General features: G+C 37.8%; 1 protein-coding gene across 1 annotated transcript; it reads left to right on the top strand.

Annotated features, from left to right (window-relative positions):
• The first annotated feature begins 1,279 nt into the window (after window positions 1–1,279).
• LOC136699142 (myosin-16-like) lies at window positions 1,280–24,959 on the top strand. The gene is made up of 42 exons (XM_066673605.1): window positions 1,280–1,489; window positions 1,836–1,979; window positions 2,387–2,543; window positions 2,652–2,679; window positions 2,998–3,097; window positions 3,231–3,323; window positions 3,546–3,609; window positions 3,688–3,786; window positions 4,364–4,467; window positions 4,549–4,687; window positions 5,118–5,386; window positions 5,497–5,667; window positions 5,783–5,959; window positions 6,059–6,244; window positions 7,633–7,720; window positions 7,871–7,988; window positions 10,513–10,633; window positions 10,735–10,871; window positions 10,978–11,059; window positions 11,728–11,901; window positions 11,997–12,224; window positions 12,603–12,707; window positions 12,797–12,883; window positions 12,964–13,109; window positions 13,380–13,470; window positions 13,597–13,653; window positions 13,740–13,826; window positions 14,571–14,816; window positions 15,233–15,350; window positions 15,430–15,557; window positions 16,395–16,591; window positions 17,427–17,559; window positions 17,719–17,935; window positions 18,191–18,327; window positions 18,514–18,617; window positions 18,731–18,923; window positions 19,443–19,646; window positions 20,956–21,081; window positions 21,165–21,335; window positions 24,047–24,247; window positions 24,338–24,556; window positions 24,688–24,959. Exons 1-41 carry the CDS (start codon window positions 1,280–1,282, stop codon window positions 24,533–24,535), a joined length of 5,835 nt encoding a protein of 1,944 aa, XP_066529702.1. The 3' UTR covers window positions 24,536–24,556; window positions 24,688–24,959.
• Window positions 24,960–25,958: the final 999 nt, after the last annotated feature.

Raw genomic sequence — 25,958 nt, 5'->3', positions numbered from 1 at the left:
TGCCAAGTCTCAGAGGAAAAGGATGCATTTTAATTTCTGTCTGCCCTAAAAGGCCAGGGTGTGTGTTCCCCAAACTCAGAGCAATCAACTCATTTTCCCCTGACAGAACAGTGCCTTCATATAATGGCTTTCTTAATAGTTCTGACCAAATCAGGAAACACGCATCTCAAATATAACAGCTTCTTCAGAACAGACACCACATCAGCCACGCTCCCTCACTATTCTTCTCTGGTAAGTAAACATACACTCTTTACCACTAGTCTTTCCATCACTCGTCTTTCCATTAATATTTATTAAGTACATTTGCTTGACTTTAAAGTCCATGGACTAGTCACATTTTCTTCATAATTACATTGTTAAGTTTTCTATATTTTTTGCAGATTGGTATGATTTAAAATACAGTGAATACAAAGTCAGTATTGTTCACAGTGTTGGGAACCAGATATCCAAAACACACAATGCCTCTTAAAGGCAAAGGTATTATGTGTAATGTTTATGAATGTTGCCTCTTGTGACATTGCAATATTATATGGTGAAATTTTCATTTTGGCTTCATATGTATTTTTTTTAAACGTAATACATTGAAACAAGGAGCTTGCAAGGTATTCTAAAGTAAAAACAGTCCACCCAAAAACATTTTATATTTTATAGATTTGCCACTAGTCTAGCACTAAATGATTACAGACATTAATTAATGTTCAAAATTGGGTTTTATGGAAAGTTTAAAAATGTATTTGTTAATTTTTTTTTTTTGTTTTAAAAAATTTTTAAACCAGCAGTGCTCATTGTTGGCAATGGAGTATCCCATCCTGTTTTCCAAGATTTTCCTAATCAGTCATAGCTGCCACAGAGCTCCAGGGCCTCAGGGTCCTGGAATGTATCCTTGCCTGTGGTCATTCTCTGTGAGCAGTTTTCTGTGTCTGTGTGGGTTTTATCACACACTTAACATGTTTGCAGGTTGGATGGGCTGTGTGAAATTGTCCGTAGATGTGTGTGAGTGATTAGGTGAGTGCACACTGTGCAGGGTGTGTTTCTGCCTTGGGCCCAAAGATTCTTGGTAAACTGATCAGGATGAAATGATTATAGAAGATGGATGGTTTTATGAAAGGATAGACAGGACAGACATGAGTACTTCATGACTAGTTTTGGGTGATGGATATTTAAGCATTTTTTAAAGATGATATCTGTGTTTTGCAGCTTCCTGGGTGGGCCCCACAGTGTGTCTGGCCACTGAATATGTGTCTGTGTGTGTTTTTGTGAGTAAAGGAACTTAGCCACAATGCCGGGTGTCTATAAAGGTGAATGTGGGGATGATGTGGACCCCATGCCTTTCCTAGCTCCCTCTGAGAAGGAGAAACTGGAGGCTATAAACAAGTCCTATGACATCAAGAAGTCCTGCTGGTTGAGGAATGAGAAGGAGGGCTTCATCTCAGGAGAGATCCAGTCTGAGGATGGTGACAAAGTCACTTTGAAGACTATTAGAAACACAGTACGTTCACTCTACGTCCTTGACAATAAAAAAATGTCTAAATAAAGAATTTTTTCTATGTCATTTTTTAACAATTCTATTTGTACTTTTATTGTGAAAATATTGCACCACTTAAGAGCAGCCGATGTATGCAAAAGGGAAGGGGAATTACATTGTTTTCTTTGGACATCTATATTATTCACCTGCTCATTATTTCACCTGACTTTGTCCCATGTGGACAAGCTGTAGGAAAGCTCTGCTTGCATCATTACAGTTTATCATGAAGATTCATTTAGTCCATGTTTGGAGGTACAGATGAACAGAGATTTTATTTTACCACAATTTTACTAAGCCTTTATTGCTGCAGATTATCACTGTTAAGAAGGATGACATACAACAGATGAATCCTCCAAAGTTTTATCAGGCCAGTGACATGGCTAACCTGACCTTCCTGAATGAGGCCAGTGTGCTTGAGAACCTTCGCTCACGCTACATCCACATGAGAATCTATGTAAGTCTAAAATATCCCTTACATCTCTCTCATCTGTTACAATGCAAAATAAATAAATAAAATAATAATAATAATTACTTGTTGAATATTACTATCTCAGTGTATGCATAAAGTGTTAATACCAGGTAAGAATGTTTTATCATTTGAACACAGCTTTAGTGCTTTATATTATGGAAAGATGTTATGATAAATGGAATAACAGAACAACATGTTTGATTTTGCTTGTAAAGTTAATATTTTTAAAATTATTTTAACAGTGACATAACAATGACAAAAACATAACAGTTATTCTATATAGTAGATGTGAATGCAGGAATTCAAATAGGTCAAATAACCAGTTCTTGGAACTATGAGGAACCCTTCTATACAAAGATAATATAAAAATGTCATTCATCTGTATCCTGCAGACATATTCTGGGCTTTTCTGTGTGACTGTTAACCCTTATAAATGGCTTCCAATTTATGGGGCAAAAGTTGCTCAGATGTATAAGGGGAAGAAACGCAGTGAAGTTCCTCCTCATCTTTTCTCAATCTCGGACAATGCTTATCATGACATGATGATGGGTAAGTGATTAACTGATAGTAGAAGAAAAAAGACAAGAGACATATCATTGTATAAATTTATATCTTGAGAAAAAGTTATTTTATTGTGAATACTGTATCTTATTTTAGAACATGAAAACCAGTCAATGCTGATCACGTAAGTTTTTACTCTTAACTGTGATTACAAAGTAGAACATTTGTATCCTACAAACCTATATGCCAGTCAACATTTGTTCTTATATAAGTTTTTTTTTTTTTTTTTTTGGGTCTATGCTCAACAAATAAACTAGTTTAAGTTCAAAAGTAGGTAACTCACATGTAGGCAGCCATGTTTAAAGTGTTTACAAAATCTCTGATTTATCCAGAACACTAGATGTCAGTATCATGGCTGAAATGACTAAATACTCCTTATTACGTTTGCTTAACAATTCAAAGAATACTCTTTTAATATGTGCTAAAATATCCTTGTTCCCAGTGGAGAATCCGGTGCTGGCAAGACAGAGAACACCAAGAAGGTCATCCAGTATTTTGCCAATGTGGGAGCCACTGGAGGAAAGCAAGCTCCAGATTCCAAGGCAAACAATTCTGATCTTCTCGTGTGAAACATAATACTTGTTTGGTTTAAAAAGTTAATCAGACTTAAGTTTATATACTTGCTCGTGTTGAGTAATGGAGAGGATTATTGATGGTGAAAACATCCTTTTTCAGGGCTCCTTGGAGGATCAAATCATCCAGGCCAACCCTGTCCTTGAGGCTTTTGGCAACGCCAAAACCATCAGAAACAACAATTCATCCAGATTTGTAAGGAATCTTAGTGTTTCACTGACAAAATTACTTTAAGCTAGTTTTAATATAGGCAGTAAAATATAATCCAAAATTTTTACTTCTTCTACAGATGTATATTTTTTATATAGCATATTTCATACTTGCAGATAGTTTACAGCTCAGGGGAATAATAAACCAAGATACAAAATAATCAAAATATGGCATAATAAAATAAGACAAAAAGATGATTTGTTTCAGGGAAAATTTATCAGAATCCATTTCGGGCCAACAGCTAAGCTGGCAGGTGCTGACATTGAGAGTTGTAAGTACCTGAAATGTAAACATATTTGTTAAAGACGTTATAATCTGGTTGTAAACTGTAATTTGTTATTCCCTGAAGATCTCCTAGAAAAATCTAGAGTAATCTCTCAACAAGCAGCGGAACGCAGCTATCACATCTTCTACCAGCTCCTGTCAGGGAAGAAACCAGAGCTGATTGGTAAGTGTGACACAGTACCTTTAGACAAACAGCTGTTAAACTGCTACAGATTTGGACCCTGACACAAATTTTGCCATTTGTGTTGCAAATAAAAACACAATAGGGGTGGGTTTCAACTTCGTAATTCTGAGTACTGTGTAACCTTGTAATTAACAACATTTTTAAAATTATTAGCCTTTCTAGAAACCCTTCATAACTAATGTACTAATGTGTGTGAGGGGGAACATACTGAAAAGCTTGCGCAGGCTATAGATATTGATCAATATTTAACATGAGAAAGTTGTGCTTCATCCAGGTTTTAATTCCTGTTATGCCGTTTTCAAGCAGAGTGAGGGGTGGATTTTGAGTTTTGAATTATGAGATGTTCTTTACTGGCCAAGTCCATCATGCAGGGGCAAAATATATACATGAATATGAATGTGTTTTTCTGAGAGTGTAGTATTCATGTTGAGTAATGGAACAAGGTCCCCTGAAATGAAAGAGCTATAAATAAAAACAGCTGATATTCCTAAAAAATGTTGACAGTTTTTCCACATTCAATTAGATATTTACCATTCCTTTTTTTGTTGTTTTACAGAGGCTCTCCTTCTGGTTTCTGACCCAAAACAGTATGTTTGGATCTGCCAGGGTGTTACTGTGGTGGACAATATGGACGATGGTGAAGAACTGATGCTAACCGATGTAAGGCAATATGGATCAACAGCAATTATATTGTTTACTGATTTAAGAAATACTTATGCTTGCTTTTTGTTCCATTTAAAGATGGCATTTGATGTGCTTGGCTTCACTGCTGAGGAGAAAATGAGCATCTACAAACTAACTGGGGGCATAATGCACTTCGGGAACATGAAGTTTAAACAAAAAGCCAGAGAGGAGCAGGCTGATGTTGATACAACTGAGGGTAATCAAACTTAAGGTTTACTATTCACTAACTGTAATAATAGAGTAGTAGTAATAGCAGCCTTAGAAATTTCCAATTACAACAAACAAAGTGATCCCAAATACATGACCTTAAGATCTGAGCCCTAAGGTGGCTAGTACACCATCCCCTTCTTTGTTCATTAGATTTTCTTTTTTCCTTGTAATGTTTTTGACAGCTGCAGATTATTTTAGATATGAGTTCCATTTCACTATAGCTTAATTATTTTAAAATTTCCATTTTGGATTTTCTTTTCATTTGGATTATCATAAGTCCAATCATCTCTGAAATATTTCTTAAAATTAATTAATGTGTGCTTAGTGATAGTTTTGAGTGGAAATTAAACAAATTAATGGAGCTATGAGAGCTGGCCCTTATGGGCAAATCAGGTTTAACACTTTTTTTTTGTTAGTGGCTGACAAAGTTGCCCACCTCATGGGGATCAACTCTGGGGATCTGCAGAAGGGGATCACCAGACCTCGTGTAAAGGTTGGAAATGAGTTTGTGACCAAAGGTCAGAACCAAGACCAATGCCTTTACTCCATTGGAGCCCTGGCTAAAGCCATCTATGACAGAATGTTCAAATGGATGGTGAACAGGATCAATAAAACACTGGACACAAAGATGCAGCGGCAGTATTTCATTGGTGTGCTAGATATTGCTGGCTTTGAGATCTTTGAGGTAAGTGTTGATATTGTGCTAAACAGATGCTTTGTTTTGTGTCTCTAAATTCACCAAGCTTCATGTGCGAGTCCTGGGGATACATTGTTGTCTGGGTTTTTTTCTCACAGTTTAACAGCTTTGAGCAGCTGTGCATCAACTTCACAAATGAAAAACTGCAACAGTTTTTCAACCACCACATGTTCGTTCTGGAACAGGAAGAGTATAAGAAAGAGGGCATAGACTGGGTATTCATAGACTTTGGGCTTGACCTGCAGGCCTGTATTGATCTGTTGGAAAAGGTTAGCACAGTTTTACTGAGTCAAATTTTAATCAACCCAAAATGAGGATTCTGTGCCAGAACTTGTTTCCATGTTTTCAGCATTTTCTGACTTCTTGGATGTTTTTTTTTTTTAGCCAATGGGGATCTTTTCTATCCTTGAGGAGCAGTGTGTGTTCCCCAAGGCCACAGATGTCACTTTCAAGACAGCCTTGTATGACAATCATCTGGGCAAATCTGCCAACTTCCTCAAACCTAAAGGTGGGAGGAAAGGTCCAGAGATGCACTTTGAGCTCATTCACTATGCAGGCACTGTGAGTCTCATTTTAGACTTTATATCTTTTAGAAATCAGTAACAGATTCCAATCTAATTTGAGATCTTACTCTGTGTTTTGTTAAACCCAAATATTCAGGTGGGATATAATATTGCTGGCTGGCTGGAGAAGAATAAGGACCCGCTGAATGAAACTGTGGTTGCCTTGTACCAGAAATCTTCCATGTCCCTCCTGGCTCAGCTCTTCAAAGAAGATGAAGCTGCTGTGGGAACCAAAAAACAGAAAAAGGGCTCTTCCTTCCAGACTGTATCTGCTTTCTACAGGGTAGTCCTATATAGTGTATTTAGTGTGTCTGATGGTGTACAACCCTAATTCCAATGAAGTTGGGACATTGTTCATTCATTCATTATCTGTAACCGCTTATCCAATTCAGGGTCGCGGTGGGTCCAGAGCCTACCTGGAATCATTGGGCGTAAGGCGGGAATACACCCTGGAGGGGGCGCCAGTCCTTCACAGGGCAACAGTTGGGACATTGTGTAAAACATAAATAAAAACCAGAATATGATGATTTGCAAATACTTTTCAACCAATATTCAATTGAATACACTACAAAAGACAAGATATTTAATGTTCAAATGGATAAACTTTATTGTTTTTTTTTTTTTAAATATTAACTCATTGTGGATTTGAGGCCTGCAACACGCTCCAAAAGGGTTGGGACAGGGGCATGTTACCACTGTGTTACATCATTTTTCCTTTTAACAACACTCAATAAGCATTTGGGAACTGAAGACACTAATTGTTGAAGCTTGATAGGTCTTTCCCCTGCTTGCTTAATGTACAACTTGCTCACCAGTCCAGGGTCTCCGTTGTTGTATTTTTGCACTTGTAGATGGAGCGACGAACTGTGTTCACTGACAATGGTTTTCTGAAGTGTCCCTGAGCCCATGGGGTAGTATCAGTTGAGAAATGTTGCTCTTAAACTATTGGGACGATTTGCTCATGCAGTTGTTCACAAAGTGGCGAACCTCACGCCATCCTTGCATGTGAATGACTGAGCCCTTTGGGGATGCTTCCTTTATACCCAATCATGACACCCACCTGTTTCCAATAACCTGTTCACCTGTGGAATGTTTTTTGAGCATTCCTCAACTTTCCCAGTCTTTTGTTGCCCCTGTCCCAACTCTTTTGGAACGTGTTGCAGGCCTCAAATTCACAATGAGTGAATATTTGCAAAAAAAAAAAAATAATAAAGTTTATCCATTTGAACATTAAATATCTTGTCTTTGTAGTGTATTCAATTGAATATTGGTTGAAAAGGATTTGCAAATCATGGTATTCTACTTATATTTACACAACGTCCCAGCTTCTTTGGAACTGGGGTTGTGTATATGTAAGAGGCATCAATTGATCAGTTAGTTTTGTGTTGTGGGTGGAGCTATAGCTTCAGTATCCAGTAGAGTGTCAGTGTTTCTGTGGTAGTCTCAGTCACTAATAGAAACGAATAGTTGTCACTTTGATTCTTTTAAATAATTTTAGTACATTACAGTAAAATGTTTCACAGTACAATAATTTATACTGACATCAATTTAACTGTGATTACATTGCAAACAACATTTTAGAGAGTAAAATTGACATTATTATACACATTATTTTAAAACAGGATTTTCTGTTCATTCTCTTACTCCACTTGCTTCCATCTCACTCTACAGGAGCAACTGAACAAACTGATGACTACCCTGCGAAGCACGGCTCCTCACTTTGTACGCTGTATCGTACCCAACGAATACAAACAGTCTGGTAAATACAATATATAAAATTATCAACTGCTTTTGCTTAGAACATTACAGAACCACATACCAGTGCATATTATATAAACACATTTGTACACATAAAAAGATTTAATTCCTGTGTTTAAGAGCACTTATGTAAGTCGTTTTGTCTGACCAGGTGTTTGTGATGCAAATTTAATCCTGCACCAGCTGGCCTGCAATGGGGTCCTGGAGGGAATCCGCATTTGCAGGAAAGGTTTTCCCAATAGATTGCAGTACCCTGAGTTTAAGCAGAGGTATTCCTCTCTGTTATTCAACAGTCATTCATTTGTGACTTTAAATCATTCTGTTTGGATGATATAAACATTACCTTTCACAATAACACTTTAGTGTTGTAGGTCATTTACAGAACAATCAGTTCCAATAGTATCCAACATCTGACTGATTGACAGTCAACCCATTCATCTTTTTTCACAATATTTGTACTAAAAACTGATTGGCAAGTAACAACTTTACACTGCAGAAGATCAGTACAGATTTTCTACTTTCACACGGTAGTGGACAAAGTACACAAACAATGTACTTGTGTAAAAGTACAGATCCTCAAGGTAAAATACTACTCCAGTAAAAGTAGAAGTCCTTGTTGTAGATCTCCACTTGAGTAAAATTACAAAAGTATTTACTTTCAAATGTGCTTATTTATCGAAAGTACCATGACATATTATATCCTATTATAATTTTTGTAACAAAACTCATGTTTAACACATTGTAAGTGAAAAGACTCTAGAGTCACTCTTGGTTTCCCAGTCTTTTAACAGAATATCATTAATTAGTCGGACACAGATGAACACAGAAATGGCCAAAGATTCAATACTGTGAATGACGTTGTACCAACTATTACACACACCCAAGGTGCTGCCCCTCCAAACCAACAGAGGTCGCTGTCTCCTGAACATTAAGCCCAGTTTATGCTTCTGTGTTAAAATAAGCTGTAGGCAGCACGGCCTGATGTGCACTCCTCCATAAATGTAACTCGTCACATCTACACAGACCACAAAGACCGTGATTGGTCTGCAGTCTGAAGAACATGGTTCAAGTTGCTTAAGTCAAGAAGTCCAGAAATATTAACACCTCTACACTAAATTCCCTAAATAGTGCACTAAAATTAATAAAACTAATACCACTACACCACTACATTGTGTACTACATAGGGTTTGGTGGTGTCAATGTAGAAGTGTAAATTTTCACAATGGCAAGATTTGGGTCATTTTCTGCTCCTGGGGCTCCCCTTGGTGCAATTAACTTTAACAGCACTGTACTGAAATGAAATTGGTAGGAAGAGGAAGGGAAGGGGTGGTTTTCTACCCTTCTCCAAATGTTACATATTGCAGTTTCTGCAGTTCTGAGCTGAGCAATGACAGAGGCTCTGTTCTCCCTGTTACAGGTCTGTGTATCCAAATTTAAAAGCAAAAGCGCTATTACATTGTTTTCACGTTGTTTGACCTCTTTATTGACAAACAACACACAAGGATTTCCATTTTTAAAATTACATGCTAAATTAGTGTCAGAAATTAATACAATAACCTTCAAAAACAAACATCTCATTGAAATGCAATACACGTGAGATTATTTTTAAACACAGATGTGCAGAAAACATGCCATAAAAATAAACAAATATTCATTACATTGACTTAATGTCGCTCTGTCTCTTAGCAGAAAAAAAACAATACGTGTCAATTTCCATTTATAGAATAAAATGCTATATTCATTTCAGAACTGAACACAAACCACAGAAAAATGCAATCAGCTCAACTGTATTGTATTCCACTGTGGTGCTATGAACGTGCCAAAGCAAAATACAAAGCAGGGATTATATTCCAGCTGAGAGCAGTACTGTATTTGTGCCACAATTGAAAAGCAATCACTATCCAAGTTGGCCTTGTTTTGGTGTGGCCACTCTGTTCATTCTTCTCCTAGCAACGGTGCCGCTGTGTGTCGCACAGAGAGCTGGGCAGAGCAGTGAGATTTGTTCAGACACATTATGGTTTTAGTTACATATAAACCAAAAGTAATGTATTGGAGTAAAAAGTAAGATATTTTACGTTGAAATGTACTGAAATTAAAGAAAAAAGTCACCCAAAATGGAAATATTTGAATAACAAATACCCAAAAAAGTACTCAAGTACAGTAACGAATTGCATTTACTTCATTACTGTCCACCACTGCTTTCACACATACAAAAACCAAAGAAACACTCAAACAGAAAACTTTTCCATCGTTGCATTTGACCATGTGGTCAGATTCTAAAGAAACTTGTCACACCAGATTTATAAGGATCAATACACATGTTTCTTTTGTGTCTGACACCAAATTAAAGCCATTACTATTTCATGTTTTATTTCTTCAGAATAAAATGGGTTTATTAAGATGCATATAGGTTTCAAATTATTTGTAGGGAAAAGCAGTGATAGGAGTAATTTATAGAAAGTTCAGCCAATAATAAGCGGAACAAAAACTTGCCAGGAACAAAATTAACAAATGTTGCACAGTATTATTTATCACTGTTGCTCACAAAAACCTTAATTTGCAATATAGTTCAATGTAACTAGATTTTTTCCTACTTAGTCATAACTACAGATCACTTATGTCCATTTTTCCATTCATCTTAAAATTTCTATACATTGTAAATGGCAGCTGGAATTTTCCCTATATTAACAAAAACAAAATTGCAACTTTGTGCTCTTTTTTAAATCAGCAAGCATTAATAAGACAAGTGCTAAATTTTCAACAGCAGTAAATACAATGTTAACATTTCACCAGGTACTACATCCTGAACCCCAGTGTCATCCCAAAGGGATTTGTGGACAATAAAAAAGCCTCTGAGCTGATTTTAGGCTCAGTTGGGCTGGACAATACGGAGTACAGGATTGGACACACCAAGGTATGTCTAGAGGAACACAGTGTCACGTATCAAAACTACAGCGCTAGCGGTACTGAATATTCAAATATCATATAGTATTTTTGACATGAATTATACTGTAGGTGTTCTTCCGAGCTGGAGTCCTGGCAAAGCTGGAGGACTTGCGAGACGAGCGTCTGGCAAAGATCATGACCATGCTGCAGGCCCATCTGAGGGGCGCACTCATGAGAATTGAGTTCAAGAATATGCTTGAGAGAAGGTCAGTCACCACTCAAATAACATTTCCCATTCTTCTTTGTGAGCATTTTTTATATATATTAACTTAAGGGTAACACTGCACTTATTTTAATATACTCTTCTTTCAGAATTGCTCTCATTGCCATCCAGCGAAATGTGAGGAAGTTCCTTCAGCTCCGTTACTGGGGCTGGTGGAAACTCTATACAAAGGTGAGGCTAAACTATTAGGCTGAAGACTTGCCAGGTTCAAACTGCTATTAGATCTCCCCAGTCACACAATGAGACTAAAGAATAGTGCATGCTTTCTCTGGGACATGTAAAGCCGTCCAGTGCTTCTTTTCGGCCTTCTGTTAATGAAATGCCACTGGTGCTGAAAATGATTTTTTGAATTCCCCAGTTATGTTATATTAACTAAAAGATTATAAACAGGAGAAAGGGAGGGCAATCTAATAGGGCTGGAAGATTAATAATTTATGAAATCCCAATTAAGAGCCCAATCATGGGTCACCTCACACTATGAAGTGTACATGATATTGACAATTAAATGGCATTCTAAACTTAAACTTTGATCAAGTTTAAGAATTTATTGGTCACATGCTCAGTAAACTGCACAATTAAATTCTTACTTTGCTATTCCATCACTAACACACAAGCTATTAAGACACAAACACTCTACAGCCAGCATTCAAAATTAAACTCCTCATAGTCTTCTTGGTTATAAAATAGGCATGGGCCTTCATTCAAATCACAGTATTAGTCAGAAAAACCAAAATCATTCAGCCCTACCATCCTACCCACCAAGAGAGTGAGGACTACCAACCTCAGACGGTTCACCAATAAGATCAAACTTTCAGGGCCCAACTTTCTTTATATTTTAGGTGAAGCCTTTGCTCCACGTGGCTCGTCAGGAGGAGGAACTGAAAGCCAAGGAAGAAGAGTTACGAGTTGCCTTGGAAAAAACAGCAGAAATGGCTGAGAAGATCAAAGAACTTGATGAAAATCTAGTAACGCTTTCTAAAGAAAAAAGTGATTTGGCCTTAGCCCTGGCAGTTGTAAGTCCTAGACAGGGGCATCATCATGACATTAGAATACATGGAAAGAAAATTAAGCTAACAAAATTGTTGTTGGTGTTTTTCCTCATTAATAGGATCAAGACACTATAGCAGACACTGAGGAGCGCTGTAACCAGCTGATGAAGCAGAAGATGAACATGGAGGAGCAGATCCAGGACATGAAGGAGAGGTTGGAGGAGGAGGAGGGTGCTGCTACAGTACTGAGTTCTCAGAAGCGCAAACTTGAAGCAGAGCTAATGGATCTTAAAAGAGATCTTGAAGGCCTTGAGTCCACTCTGGCAAAGTCAGAGAAGGAAAAACAGGTGCAAAGCTATGGTGTATTTTTTTCAGTGAGGAACAACAAGCCCTTCCAAGTCTTTGGATGTCAAATGATTGTCTTGAATTAAAAAAAAACATGCACAATGTTTATTTAATTTTAATTTAACAGAATCAATTTTATAAAATTTTGTTCTTTCAGTTTTTTCCCCAGTGATATCTAGGTAGAAACATCCTACTGACTAACACCTAACATGCCATATTAACAATAGTCCCAGTTCAATACTATACTTACCTAAATAATTTGCTCACTGTAACTCTCTGAAAATTCAGAGAGTGTGGAACACAGAAATAGTGGATTCACCCAGAGAAACCAAAGAAAAAGAAAGAGACACTGACTTAATGTTTCACTCGTGGCATTTCAGGGCCTGGACTCCAAAGTGCGTTCTCTTACAGCAGAGCTTAGTCAGAGGGATGGCACTCTTACCAAGCTCCATAAAGAAACAAAGGCTCTGGAAGAACTGCAACAGGTTCAGTACAACAACATGTTTTTTGTTTTTTCCAATATTCTGCAATTATTGCCATTATGAAGCATATTAATGCATATTTCAATCCACAGAGAACCCTGGATGATCTTCAAGCAGAGGAGGATAAAGTAAACTATCTCGCCAAAACCAACAGCAAACTCACCACACAAATGCATGAGGTTAGTTTTGGGAGTCAGAAGACTGAGATATAAATGATAGGCTCACACTTTGTATAACAAAGAAAATCTAATTTCTTTAGTTGGAAGACAACTGGGAACAGGAAAAGAAAATCAGAGGAGAGGTGGAGAAAGCCAGACGCAAAGGAGAGGCTGACCTGAAGATGACCATTGATAATCTCAATGAGATGGAGAGAGCTAAAATTGATCTGGAGGAAGTGATCAAAAAGTACAGACAAAACATTTTTCATATATACAAGTTGGGACGCAGAGCAAAATGTAAATAAAAATAGAATGCATTCATGTGCAAATAACTTAAACCCTATATTTAATTTAAAATAGTACAAAGGTAACATTTCACGTGAAGTTTTATTTGCATTTTGCACAGCATGCCAACTTTTTTTTTTTTTTTTTTTGGAAATGGTGTTTGTACATGAATATAAAATTTTTGTAATCGAGATAATCACTAGCCTATTTTAACAGTGTTTTGTGTTTGCAGGAGAGATATGGAAATTAACCATTTGAATGCAAAGCTGGAAGATGAGCAATCTCTCAGCTCTACTCTGCACAGGAAGCTCAAAGAGCACCAGGTTGTTTTTGATAAGCTCCCGTCTTTATTACTGTAGTCTTCTCTTTCTAACATCTACTGTTATGCCAAGAAAACAAATGGCTGCCATTCCATTGCAATTCTGCTGACATATTTCCCCGTCACACAGGCCCGCATTGAGGAGCTGGAGGAAGAAGTGGAGGCGGAAAGGGCAATAAGAGCCAAGGTATATGAGTCTGTTTTATTTTACATCTATTTTCTACCTCACACTCTGTTTTCTAGTCATTACTGAACTGTGTCTCCTCTTCTAAGGTGGAAAAGCAGCGAGCCGATCTGGCCCATGATCTAGAGGACCTTGGAGACAGACTGGAGGAAGCAGGGGGTGCCACTGTTGCTCAGGCCAGCCACACTTAATTGAAACAACATCCATACATTACAAGATTCTTCATATTTAATTTGCTATGCCACGTTCGTTTAGTACATGAATTGGTTCTCAGAAAAGCATGTAAAATTAATAAAAATAATTCATATAAACAAAATGGTTACGCATAGAATGCAGAGAGCTCCTGTCTTTTATGCCTTAATAATCCAAAGTTTTAAGAATTATATTAATGACAATTTAGTGCATGAAAGAATACATTTTCTTTCACCTTTCAGACACTGATGTATTGTCTTTCAGTTTAACACGGATTAGCAACCTTCATTAACTAGTTAAAAAACATATTTTCAGTTTATTAGGAGGTGAATGTAAAGATTATTTTAATGTAACGCTATAGATATACAATTTGACTGAGGCAGACACCTGATAGCTTGACGTACTGTAGGATAGTCTATTTAAAATTGATCTTGTAGTGTTTAGAATTCTTATCAGTTAGAAAGCATAGGGGCTAATGTTTGTGATTGTGGTTCACTTGCCTGTTAAGTGAAACTAGTATTCCTTGCTGCCTATTTAAAAGTTTAATGATCATTTGGATATCCTTTCGTATCTTCATAAGACAAGTCAAAACAGGCTAGAAATTACATTTAGAAGTTTAATTTATTCTGTCTACCCCCAAAATGTCAATGGACAGGCCTGGAAATTGCTATTCAGGAACATGCTATATACTGCTCAAACTTAAAGGAAATGTGTTCTATCATGCGCAGATTGAGCAGAATAAGAAGCGTGAAGCAGACCTGCTGAAGCTGCGCAGAGAGCTGGAGGAGGCAGCTCTACAGTCTGAAGCCACTTCCTCTGCCCTGAGGAAGAAGCACTCAGAATCCATGGCTGAGCTGGCAGAACAAGTGGAGAACCTACAGAGAGTTCGTATCAAGCTTGAGAAAGACAAGCAGGTTATGAAGGCAGAGATTGATGACCTGAACGCCACTGTAGAGTTAGTGCAAAAATCAAAGGTGAGACATCATCACCAGGCATATATTATCCATGCAGCAGTTGTATACAAAGAGCTTGCATAGTCTCCTTACAAAAGCATGAAATGAGGTGCCACACTTCAGCCTAAGTTCACCATGCCCAGTAACAAGTGTGGGATAAAGTCCCCCAGCATTGGGTCATGGAGAAGTGAAACTGCATAATCTGGAGTAATAGAAGTCTATCCAATACTTGTGAGGAGATTAAGTGGTGTTTGTGATCCAGAACTAACCACCCATATCATTTACTTGACCTCACTATTGTTCTTGTGACTGAATGCCATCAAATGTTAACCAAAATGTTCCAATACCTTGTGTGAAACCTTTTATAAACCTTGGGTGATATAGTGTATATGCAGGTTAAAGTCAATGCACTGTTCAAGACTCTGTTGAACACATAGCTCAATGCTGAAGTCCATGTCCGCAAGTTGGAAGACAACTTGGCAGAGGTTAATTCCAGACTGGCAGAGATGGAGAGGTCTCAGACTGAGCTCAATGCTATCAAAATTCATCTGTCAGGTAGAGCTCCACCCCATTATTCATGCTAGAGATAAATCATATTACAATGAAAACATTTGTGTCTATGATCTTTTGTCAGCGGAGAACAGTGATCTCAGCCGTGAACTCTCTGAGGCTCAAAGTAAGCTCACCCAGATCACACGGATCAAGACCTCACTGATCACACAAAATGATGAGCTAAAAAGACAAGTGGATGAAGAGTCAAAGGTGAATTTTTTTCTTTTGGATTAAGCTTCAAGTTCTTGTAACAGATGTGTATGTAGAAATGGTGGGCATGGTTCAATATGAGTAAAAGTACTAGTAATTTTATTTTTCTTTACATGAGTAAATGTAGAAATGTGCAATGGGGGAAAAGTACTGAACAAGTTCTATAGAGGAACCTGTGTGACTGCAGACACAAACAGCTAATTAACATCAGCATTTTCTCCTTATAAAAAAAATTATTTATACTAAGAACTCTTGAAGGAACACCAGATAGAAATTTTACCTGAAAATTAAAGCTTCATAATAATTTTGATGCTTCACTGAACTGTAATAGAGAGAATAGAACCTCTGTTGTTGCTAATTTGGGCTCAGCACTGCAGAAAGTACACTGTATAGGTTTTGGAGGAGGGTAGGAAACACTTTTTTCATGTATTTAATTCATACAATAAATATTTCTACCGGGCGGCACGGTAGTGCAGCAGGTAGTGTCACAGTCACACAGCTCCAGGGGCCTGGAGGTTGTGGGTTTGATTCCCACACATGTTGGTAGGTGGATTGGCAACTCAAAAGTGTCCGTAGGTGTGAGTGAATGTGTGTGTATGTCTGTGAAGGACTGGCACCCCCTCCAGGGTGTATTCCCACCTTGCGCCCAATGATTCCAGGTAGGCTCTGGACCCACTGGACCCTGAACTGGATAAGCGGTTACAGAAAATGAATTAATGAATGAATATTTCTACCCAAATGGAATACTCTTACTCAAGTAAACGTTTGCCAATAAACAGTATTTTTTTTGTCCACAACAAAAGATTAGAAAATGGCCCTAACTTTATTCAAATTTAGGCTCGAAGTGCAGCTGTCATTGGGTTGGCTAATGCTCAGCATGACCTGGACCTAATGAAAGAGCAGCTGGATGAGGAGCAGGAGGGCAAGGCAGAAATGCAGCGCCTCATCTCCAAGCTCAACTCTGAGGTGACTACTTGGAGGACCAAGTACGAGACTGACGCCATCCATAAAACTGAGGAACTAGAGGAGACAAAGTAAGCAGATTTAGGGTTTATGTATCTTACAGATAACACAGGGCCCTTGTATTGCTCACTGGTCTTTCTTCATTTTATTGGAGAGCTACACGATATGCCTCGGTTCATAAACAGCTGCTCATGAATAAAGAGTTTGTCTCTTTCCTGCTTCTAATCCTGTTGAGAGGTTTTACATTAGATATTTCTGTCTATAGGGTGAGTATTTCAGTCAGAATGGATGAGAACACCATTTCCTATAGCATTGTCAGATAGTGCTGAGCATTTAGGGTCTGGTCGAGGTTGTAGCAAACATGAAACGAGTCTATAACAAATAACAAAAGTTTTGATATTGCTGTGCTGATAACTTTTGAATCAAACGAGATATCACAAATCTGATTTCAGCAATCGATTTCTGAAACAATTATGGTCTTCTTTGATATGCTACATGACCATCTTCCCATTGGAAACACTTGCCCTTAATCCAATATTGCAACTTTCAAGATGTCTGCCATGTTCCTGACATAGTCTAAAAAATAGGCCCCACTCACTTGTTACTTGCTGGGGCATTCAGATCTGTAATTTTAACATTTGTTTCTGAAATTAAAGGGTGTCCTGTGACTTTTGACTTTTGACCCTGTAGATTTGAAAGCGTTTAGCCTCAAGATCATTAGTGAAGTGAATTTGTATGCACCATAACTTGGCAATTGGTGTGATGATTGAGGTGTTATGTGCAGCTACTCCAGAGCATCTCTAATGATTTCATGGTTCTTTGGGGACATTATTCAAGCTGTGTGCTCAACTGAATATCTATGTTCCGTTATGATACTGATAATGGAAATAAAGCATTTGTCCACAGGCGTAAGCTGACTGCTCGTCTCCAGGAGGCAGAAGAAGCTGCAGAAGCAGCTCAGGCTCGTGCAGCCAGCCTCGACAAAGTCAAGCAAAGGCTTCAGGGAGAAGTGGAGGACCTGACTATAGACCTGGAGAAGGTGAAAAGCCACCACAGATAATTCTACTTGTCCCTGAACATTTAAATTGGTGTAATTAAATTGGTTAATAGTCCTCTATAGATTATTTTAAAAATTCTGTAAAATCATTTAGTTTATTCATAACTTTCCAAACATTGTCCCGTGTTTATTTTTTTGAAGTCCAATGCCACTGCTGCAGCCCTTGATAAAAAGCAGCGCACTTTTGACAAGACAATTGCGGATTGGAGCCAGAAGTGTGAAGAGCTGCAGCTTGAGCTGGAGAATTCCCAAAAGGAATGCCGCTCTTACATGACAGAGGTGTACAAACTCAAGACGGCCTACGAGGAATCACTTGACCACCTGGAAACAGTCAAGAAAGACAACAAAACCCTTTCTGGTCAGATTAACATGCCTATAAGTCATGAGTTTGTTTAGGACAAGCTAACCCTAGTTGATGTATTTCTTATGAAAGTGTTCTCGTAAAGATTAGTAAGACTTCAAACAGTATAATGAACTAAAGCTAATATACGTAAATGGGTAGTTAACTGGTGTTATGTACATGCCATGCTTACTTAGGAATCATTATATCATTGCTAACTTTTGGTTATCCACATGGTATTTTTTACTGCCTCTACATTGTTCTGATCACTAGATGAGATCCGTGATCTCATGGAGCAGTTGGGCGAGGGAGGAAAGAGTGTTCATGAGCTGCAGAAAACAAAAAAGAAGCTGGAAGTTGAGCGAGATGAGCTGCAGATTGCTCTTGAGGAGGCAGAAACCTCTCTGGAGGTAAAAGTAGAGATGTTTTCTAAACCTTTTTTTCTATGTTTTTTACATAATTTGGAAATATCAACCCTTTACATTCTTAACATTAAGATTTTATCCTAACATTGACCATATGTATTTTTTCTCATCTAAGTACTAATTCTCAGCACTTGAGCGTTCCCAAATGCACTTGTCTGTCTTTGTATGTAGGTTGAAGAAGGTAAGGTGGTTAGAGTTCAGCTGGAGTTGGCTCAAGTCAAAGCAGACATTGATCGTAGGATTCACGAGAAAGAGGAAGAGTTTGAGATCACAAGGTTAGAACTTAGGTTACAATCCAAATTACTTTAGGAATTACCAATTTCCTCTGTAACAAAAGAGAAATCTTCTGATCTCTTGTTAATATCTTCACTTTCATGGTTGTCTCTAGGAAAAACCACCAGCGTGCTATAGAGTCTCTGCAGGCCAGTCTGGAGGCAGAGGCCAAAGGCCGTGCCGAGGCTTTAAGGATGAAGAAGAAAATGGAATCTGACCTTAACGAGATGGAGATCCAACTGGACCATGCCAACAAGAACAACAGCGAACTGGTCAAAACTCTCAAGAGACTGCAACAGCAAATTAAAGTAAGCCAAGTGCAATTTTAACGATGTGCTCTCCAGTCCATTGCTGAAAGATAATTTAGTAGTATAACCCGTATAACCTAAACATTTAACAGACATGTAACTATTGGGTTGTGACTTAGCAGTTTTCAGAGTACATATTCTACAATTAAAAATATAAATTCAGTCTGTTACTTTTTTGAAAGATTTTCAAAAAAATGTATTGTTGAGGAGCCTGTTATTTATCTCATGATTTATACTTTTTTTAAGAAATCTCCTTGTTCAGGAGTGACAAGATTAAAATCAGTGCTAAGCTAGACCTCCTCTGCATGATGTTACATATGTGACCTTACAGATAATTTTATTATAGGGTTATGGTGACTTTAAACAAAACCACTTATTTTCTAGAACGGTCACTTGATTTTTTACTGCCTAGTTCCAAGAGTACTGTAAAAAGTGAAAGAGTGAAAAGAAATTACAGTTTCATTGTACTGTATTTGTATCTGAGTCTGAATAAATGTGTTGTTGCTTTGTGTATGGTAGGATATGCAAATGCAAATGGATGAAGATGCTAGGGTGCACGAGGAGCTGAGAGAGCAATACAGTCTGCAGGAGAGACGCCTCTCTCTGCTGCAGACAGAGATGGAGGAGATACGCTGTGGCCTGGAGGCCTCAGAAAGATCCAGAAAACTTATGGAGCAGGAACTGCTAGATGTCACTGAGCGCCATAATGAGCTCAATGTACAGGTACTACACACTCTGCAACAAAGCACTGCACAGAGTTGAGAGAAAATAACAAGTAGTGTTTTGAACATGCGATAAAAGTAGATATTTTACAAACTTTGTAGTATAGTTAATGTTCAGTTATATAGTAATTCTGACAAAATGCTTCTTAATGTATTAATAAATGTATTAATAAACGTGTAGGTGTGTATAATAGCATATCCTTGCTTACATTACAAAACTTTGCATTTCCAAATTCCATTTCAAATTTTGAAAGTAATTTTTTTAAAGCATTTTTAAATTTCAGTGTAGTTAAAGATTCAAAAATTTCAGTCCATGAAATTTTGTCACTGTATAAATGGCAGGTGGTATTTTCAAATTATGTAAAACAAAAATTAAAAATGGGGATACAATTTTGTCAAATTTGTTTGACAATATTGCAGTGAAGTATTCTTATTATTATTATTATTGATTTTTATTAATATTGTTTCCAAAACAAAAACAATCAAAGTAAATCATGGGTAATTGTTTTTACATATTATATTGTGATATTATTATTATCTCTTTTAGTATAGAAACAATAATGAGTCAGTTCAATATAGTTTCAAAACTTATATGTTATTATCCATCCATCCATTATCTGTAACCGCTTATCCAATTTAGGGTCGCGGGGGGTCCAGAGCCTACCTGGAATCATTGGGCGCAAGGCGGGAATACACCCTGGAGGGGACGCCAGTCCTTCACAGGGCTATATGTTATTATATTCTTAGTTATTTTATACACTATGTGGACAAAAGTGTTAGAGTGCACACATTGCACCGAGAATTAGTATTAGAATCACTTTATTGGCCACTGTGCTTGCACACAGAGGAATTTGTTCTTCTTTTTTAATCCAATCTGTGCAGTGAAACACATTTACACACACACACTAGTGAACCCAAGGAGGCTGTGAGCACACATGCCCAGAGTGGTGGGCAGCCCTAGCCCAGGTGCCCAGGGCACCAGTTACAAGCACAGTTCCCTAATCTCCAGGCCTCAGCTGCCCCCAGAGATTTATGAAATCCCATTCTAAATCTGTAGACATTAATATGGAGTTGTTCCCCCACCTTTGCAGCTATAAGTGCTCCCACTTTTTTGGGAAGGTTTTCTACAAGATTTCTGAGTTTGTCTTTGGGAATTTTTGCCCATTTATCCAGAAAACCTTTTGGGGGTCAGAGACTGGTTGTGATATGAGAGGGCCTGGCTCACCTGTCAGAATTTTCAAACAACCGGCCTAACCCAACCATGCTTTTATGGCCCTATTTTGACAGAATATGTATGCCCTTTCCCACAGAACCAAAGTTTGATTGTTACCAAGCGTAAAATGGAATTGGATCTGACTCGACTGTCCAGCGAGAATGAAGAGCTAATCAGCGAGTTCCGTGCTGCTGATGAAAGAGCCAAGAAGGCCATCATAGATGTTAGTATTGGAGTCCCCAAGAACATCCAAACAAGTGTGACACAGATAAAAAAGGCTCATCCAGGTTTTTATCTCTTTCCCAGGCAACTCGAATGTCAGAGGAACTCCGGCAGGAGCAAGACCATTGTAGCCATCTAGAGAAGATAAAGAAGAGCAATGAGCTGATGATCAAAGACCTGCAGCACAAAGTAGAGGAGGCAGAAGAACTCGCTTTAAAAGCAGGCAAACGTGCTATCCAGAAACTGGAAGTTAGGGTGTGTCTTAAATATACCACTTTCTCTTTCTTGCCCTCTCTTTCTCAGACTATGCATCACTTTCTCAGATATACATCGACTAACTCGAGTTTAAAGCTGGAGTATGTGATTTGTCTTTAAAACAGTTTTTGTAATATTTCTTGAAATACTCTTTACATCCCAATAATAATCAGTAAATTAAATGATCTGACGACATAATTAAGATTTTTTTCTAAATAGACCACAGACTGTAAAAACCCCTTCCTGTCAGTTCACCTGGAATGAACCAAAGGCTTGGATATTATCTGTACTCATTTGCATGTGTGCTGGGTCCAGACAGATAAACACATAGACTTGGCACTTAAGGCTAGAAGAATGGCAGAGAAATACATAATCCAAAAAAAAAATTGTGTGAATTTTGTGTAAGGGGGATAATGTTAGATGTTTTCTTACATATGTATGAGACATGAGGTAGGGATAGTGTTTGAAAATGATGCCTTGGGAATCTCACTCTTAGCAGCTTAGTTGCTCTCTTGTCAAACTAATCAAGCTGTGTCATTTGCAGGCCCATCACTAGAGATTAATAATTAGCTGGGCTAAGATTTAACCAGACCAGTGGGTTCTGGGGTAATTGCCACAAGGAGCTGCTGCCTTATAAAATTCTAATATACATCTACAGGCAGAAAAACAAAAGTTAATTGTAAACAACTATTGACTCATTATATACAGGTATCTAAAATACACAGTCTTAAAGTCAGGAAAAACATAAAACATCAATTCAGTCTGCCCTAAATACTGCTTGTATAATGCAAGAACACTTTAACTGGCTTTTTAGCAGGCTTACTTTTCCTTCATCAATAATAAGGTTTCTATTGCTGCATAATGCTATTTCTACTAGTGCATCAGTGGCTTTTCAATTTGGTTAATTGAAGATTTTAACAGGCATCTAATTTATGTATTTTCTTTATTTTTATCTTGAAATGACAATCGCTGTCAAGAAACTCACCTTCTATCCGCAAATACCATGTGTGTAACTTTCTGAAATCAAATTAAGGAACGAAGAGGCCGGGGGTCCAGTATGCACTTGTAAACCCTTTTTGACTGTAGTCAATCAGATAAAACATTTTTGTTGTCAGATTTATTAAGCCACCTGCTATCAAGACTGTCAGTACCTCTCAGTAGCCTTTTTGAACAATGGCAGAGCAGAATCTGTCCCTGTATTTTGCAAATACTGTATTATCAGTTTAAAATAACTGTTATTTTAAATTGTACATTAATTACAATAAGATCAGAATTTAAAGAATCTTATTAGTCTATGAGTCTAAAAGACTGTCTCGCCCTCGTTACATATGTTCAGTCAAATTATCACAGAATGAATCGCTTATATAGGACTCATTTTTCTTACACTCTAATAATAGTTTATTAATGTTATTGTTAATCTATATTAAATTATCTAAGGTAATTTTTATGCATAAAGAATTCCTTTGATAGAAAAATGTATCCGTTATGTTGCGGGAGAATGAAATATAGTTTCTCCAGGACATGGTGCTAACATTAGTTCTGTCTCGAAGCAGACCTGTAGTTCCAGCACAATTTCAGCTCCAACCTGCTGCTCTCAGCGCCGCTGCAAAACAACCCCGTTTAGGAGGGACTGTGACTCCATTGGCTGCAGCACTGAACGATGGAGAGATAACTCTGGCTACTGACTGGATAGATAAAAGTGACGACCAATGAAAAGCGTGTTATCTGTTTAGGAGCCGCGGAGAATCTGCCCCTCGTTCCGGCTGAGAAAGAGCTGCATTTTTGTCTCAAATCATCGTCATAAACGCCTGACCTTAAAAATACGAACCAAAATGCGTCCCGAGACGGAGGCTGTTTCTCAGTACAAAGTACGTGAAGTTTGAACTGCCGTACTCGTTAGTACAAACTTAGCGAGTTTGACTCGCGAGTACAAGCTCCCAAGGACGCTGCGGTTATTATGTAATTGTAACACCGGCGTAATTGATCAGTCACTGCCTCCGTGGCGTGAATAAATAATAGTACTGAGGTTGGTGCGAAATGCATTCTGGGATATCTGACTCTCGAGTCTACAGAAGTCACGTCCCAATGCATCCTCAAAAATACTGGCGGAGCAAGAACACACGCGGGTATTTGAACTGTACTTGGCTTGATGTGGACTTTTAAATGGAATAGTACTTGGGCTGAGATTGGTGACGTTTCCCAAGAACAGGAGGACAAAAGTTCAGACAAGAACACATATTGAGAAATGGCTGGAACGAATCTTTTAGTTTCCAAATACAGGACGATTCCATATTTTACCTGATGGTTGGCAACACAACTTGTGCATATTCTGCCAAGAAAGCAATACATACCCAACAGCATCAAATGGACATGCAGTAACAGCAACATTTCCCCTAGGTCTTAGAGCGCCCAAGTTAAATTACATTGTTACAAATTGTCTCCATATTGACAATGTGTTGCATGTTTATTTTGACATTTTAAGCATTGTGAACATTTTTTATTTTGGCTTACGCTTATAAATTGCTGTACATCACATCACATGCATTCTGCTTTTGAAGTGGCCATCAGTCTGAACTAATTTCCTCACCCCTCCAAGGCCTCATTTAACACACTTCAGTTCATACATATATGGAACGACGTTTAGGATGCCGTTGTGTATATCCCTATTCTTATGTGTTGCACATATATTGAAATGCCTTTTCTATGAGCAGGTCAAGGAACTGGAGAATGAGCTTGATGCAGAACAGAAACGGCACGTGGAAACTGTGAAAGTGCTGCGTAAGAATGAACGCCGCCTCAAGGAGCTTGTCTTCCAAACAGATGAAGACCACAAAACAAACCAGCGCATGCAAGAACTTGTGGAGAAACTCCAGAACAAACTGAAATCTTACAAGAGGCAGATTGAGGAAGCTGTAAGTACATCAATCCCTTTGTGCCTTCTGTGTACATGTATATGTACTAAAAATAGATGGCCTGATTTTTTTTGTATTGTATGGGTGCAGGAGGAGCAAGCCAATGCAAGCCTGTCCAAGTACAGGAAGACTGTGCATGAGCTGGATGATGCTGAGGAGAGAGCGGGCATGGCAGAGATGGCACTGAACAAGCTCCGCACAAGGAACCGTGCTTCTGTGAGCAAGGGCTTCACTAATGTTGAAATTGTGCAGGTCACTAAAACATCCAAGAGTTCTTCTGAGGAGTAAGAGCTCCAAACCATGCCGGAGGTTAGCATCAATGTTAATAAATTTATTTTTATTTTTTCCAAATTGAAAAAAAGTTTACTTCTGAAAATTCTAAAGGTCTGGTGGCAATTCTGCAGGCGTTTAACATTCATTCCATGTGTTTTTCCTCCCAGAATGACAGACAAATCATCACTTATTCTCCCCCTGAAGACTTGTTCTACAGTGAATGGGATTAGAGAGGAATGTGAAAGTCTTAAAGCAAAACTGACAAAGTCTTAAGAAGTTGCTCTGTGTGTCTGGTGTTTTTTGAATGTTAGATGAAGTCTAATGTGTTGAATGTTATTGGTTTAAATTTTCTAAATCTCTTTAGAAATGGTCTTCAGTAATGGGAGAATGATTGAGGAAGCTGCATTTTCATTTCAACGATGGAAAATACACCTGTGTTTATCACTCTCCTGTCATGAGATTATGTCTTAGACTGTGGTCTTAATAAATATTAAGCATGCATTAACCTGTTTGCAATTCAAGTTGTCTGTATGGGCAAATAAAAAACAAAAATATGTAGATGTATTTGTGCTAATACCCCTGTAATTGCAGACGCCATTGTTGTGCCTTAATTAATTACTGAAATACAAATAGAGGGCATTAATTAATTTAAAACCCCTTTTTCAGTTACCTATGCATTTGTTTTTCATGAATGTTTGAATATAATCAAATAATATAACCAGGTTTTTCTTGGAGAAAGCTGTCACCCAGTTTACATCTAAACCCAGAATACACTGCAAACAACCAGTTTTATATTCATCATAGTTGTGATATCAGGTTTCCTCTTATGTGCAGAAAAATAAGAATATATAATTATGATATTTATCTTTCTAAAAATGCACCTATACATCACAAAGAACATACACATAGAGTCACTAGACTTAACAATAAACACACTGGAAACAGGAGATTTATACATGCTTAGAGTAAAGGCTAGGGACACCTGGCAAGAATTATTGTGCAGTTATACAGTAGACACAGGAGGCAACACTAATTAAAGGGAAGGAGAAGGGAGGAGACACAGGAAGGCAGGGGCATGTCAGAGAAACTATCCTGACCCCTAGACTGGACAAAGGAATGTGATAACTGATATGAGAGAGCAAGAAACCCTCTCAAAAAAGGTCTGTTCATAAACAAGGTATTACTAATCTGCAGAAAATACATGATAGTATAAACTAAGTTTATTAAATCATGTCATTATATAAATATAAAGGCTTTAACTACTGATTTGAAAGCTGATAATCAAAAGCAATCATAATAAAAAATAGAACCAGCATAAAAAAAACAGGAACTATCAAACAAAAATTGAAAATAACAGAATTACACAACCCATTTTTTAATTCTTACCACATTCTTATTTAAATATTTATGTTCATTTAACATTTAAAGTCCCCCTCTA

This window comes from Hoplias malabaricus, chromosome 6 (genome assembly GCF_029633855.1).
Source record: "Hoplias malabaricus isolate fHopMal1 chromosome 6, fHopMal1.hap1, whole genome shotgun sequence".
Lineage (NCBI taxonomy): Eukaryota > Metazoa > Chordata > Actinopteri > Characiformes > Erythrinidae > Hoplias > Hoplias malabaricus.
The sequence above is the reverse complement of the archived record's forward strand: the minus strand, read 5'-3'. Positions and strand labels throughout refer to the sequence as shown.

What these genes read in the sequence shown, in the direction of transcription:
- LOC136699142 (XM_066673605.1), top strand. Translation starts at nt 1,280, where the DNA reads ATGCCGGGTGTCTATAAAGGTGAATGTGGGGATGATGTGGACCCCATG. An exon ending in ACATCCACATGAGAATCTAT is followed by an intron (nt 1,980 to 2,386) that starts GTAAGTCTAAAA and finishes TGTATCCTGCAG; the next exon opens with ACATATTCTGGGCTTTTCTG. An exon ending in TCCAGAAACTGGAAGTTAGG is followed by an intron (nt 21,336 to 24,046) that starts GTGTGTCTTAAA and finishes TTCTATGAGCAG; the next exon opens with GTCAAGGAACTGGAGAATGA.